General features: G+C 36.9%; 1 protein-coding gene across 1 annotated transcript in view; it reads left to right on the top strand.

Annotated features, from left to right (window-relative positions):
- The window catches only part of H3-3A (H3.3 histone A), an 8,681-nt gene that overhangs the window by 1,266 nt on the left and 5,401 nt on the right, over positions 1 to 2,014 (top strand). Inside the window, exons 2-3 of the mRNA XM_007454462.1 lie at positions 485 to 635; positions 1,818 to 1,971. Of these exons, the coding sequence (XP_007454524.1) occupies positions 508 to 635; positions 1,818 to 1,971 (282 nt within the window). The 5' untranslated portion in view covers positions 485 to 507. The remainder of the gene's footprint in view (positions 1 to 484; positions 636 to 1,817; positions 1,972 to 2,014) is intronic.

The following is a 2,014-nucleotide window of genomic DNA, read 5'->3' as shown; positions in this document are numbered from 1 at the left end:
AATGTTTTCAGATATTTACAGCAGTCTATTAACTGCCAGGCGTAAAGGGGGGGCGGCGGGGGGGTGACCAAAACCTTTTTTGCTGTAATTTGACTCGACCTTTCTGTGGTTTGTGGCTTCGTTCTTTTGACTTGTTAGTGGATCGAATATTTACAGACATTTCTAATTTCTACTTTAATTAAAGAAACTGAAGTGAAGGCTGTCAGGGGTCTTTTTGTTTTGCCGTTTATCGCTCAGATTTGGCATTTTTGAGAGATGATTGGTGTTAACGCTAACAATTTTCTAGTACTACAGTTTGTTTCAGGAAGTCATATTTGGGTGGTAGACGTAATCTGCACACTTTAAAATTATGTAACATTACAGACATTATTTTTTTTATACTGATCATAATTTCCAGATTTTTGGGGGGGGGCGGTGGTAATGGTAGGAAAACTTGTATGTTTGGTACTTGCATATGGTGATTTTTGTGTTTTGATGCTGGTAGGTAAGTAAGGAGGTCTTTATACCATGGCTCGTACAAAGCAGACTGCCCGCAAATCGACCGGTGGTAAAGCACCGAGGAAGCAACTGGCTACGAAAGCCGCTCGCAAGAGTGCGCCCTCTACTGGAGGGGTGAAGAAACCTCATCGTTACAGGTATTAAAACAAGAGGAGGGGAAAAATGGGACAAAGCCTATCTCCCGAAGCAGTATCTATATAATTTAATAAAAAGATGTATAAACATACTTTTTGCTTTAGAGAAACTAATAATTTTTCCTTTTGAATATTTACTAATACTTTAATATATATATATATATTTTAGTGTTAGGTTTTATTGGGAACATGTTTAATTTTGAAGCCATGATCTTGCCCATAGCCCAAAGGGAGAGGTTGTATCACTAATAACGTTAATGGGATAGGGTAACATTTTATTTAGCTGTTAGGTGTAATGTATATTTTTTAAATAGTAAAGTGTTGTTTTTAAATAAATTTTTGAGGATACTCTTTCTCTTGGTAAAGTAATTTAATCAAGATTGGGGGTCATTTTGTTGTAGGTAAGTCCTTCATTTACTTGAATTGGTTTATTTCCTTCTGTTAGCACAGTTTTGAACTACCCTGAGCAGTGTTGTTAAGGGCATCTGCCATTAGAGGGCAGAAGTTGTCTGTATTTAGGTGCCTTCTGCAAATGATTTTACAGCTAGCCTAAAATAAAAGTGGAAGAAGTAATTGAGGTAAATTTCTTGCTTAAAATTAGTTTCAAAAAGAAAGAAAGAAAGAAAATTTCCATATGGAAGATACACCATAAAAGAGTATTCACATTTAATCATTCATGAGGGATGTGCAGTGTTCAAAGGTAGTCTGGGAAATCAAACTTAAATGCCATAAGTGTATTTTTTAAAGGAAACTCATTGGGTTGTGCTGGTAGGTCTTTTAGAAAAATTGGGCGTGCCAGTGGGAAGGAGAGTGCTGCCAAATTGAGAAGAGTCTGAACAATTTTGACCTCTTTATTTGTGGCCTAGTACTTTCCCAAGTTGTAATTATAACAAGTTACTGATATATATGTTAAAGAGGAAGAAAATAAAGGGGACTTTGATTAAACCCCCCTGCCAGGAATCTACTTTAATATCATGCTTTTTGCTTTAAAGGATTGTTGTGTTACTCTTAACAGACTTGAATATTCAGGTCATAAATTAATAAGTGAAATTTGATACAGAAGCTGAAGAATAGTTGGGTGATTTATTTTTTGAAAAGTGACTGCGTCTTTTTAAAGCTGATGACCACTCTTTTATGTTTTTTATGTATTTGGTAACCATGTCTTTGTTGTGTTTTGTTTTAAAGGCCTGGTACCGTGGCACTCCGTGAAATTAGACGTTATCAGAAGTCCACTGAACTTCTGATTCGCAAACTTCCCTTCCAGCGTCTGGTGCGGGAAATTGCTCAGGACTTCAAAACAGATCTGCGCTTCCAGAGTGCAGCTATTGGTGCTTTGCAGGTAAAATGGCGGGTGGGAAAGGCTCTAAGAGTTGGCCATTCCT

This window comes from Lipotes vexillifer, unplaced genomic scaffold, assembly GCF_000442215.2.
Source record: "Lipotes vexillifer unplaced genomic scaffold, Lipotes_vexillifer_v1.1 scaffold634, whole genome shotgun sequence".
Classification (NCBI taxonomy): domain Eukaryota; kingdom Metazoa; phylum Chordata; class Mammalia; order Artiodactyla; family Lipotidae; genus Lipotes; species Lipotes vexillifer.
Note: the sequence above shows the minus strand (reverse complement) of the source record. Positions and strands in the feature narration are given on the sequence as shown.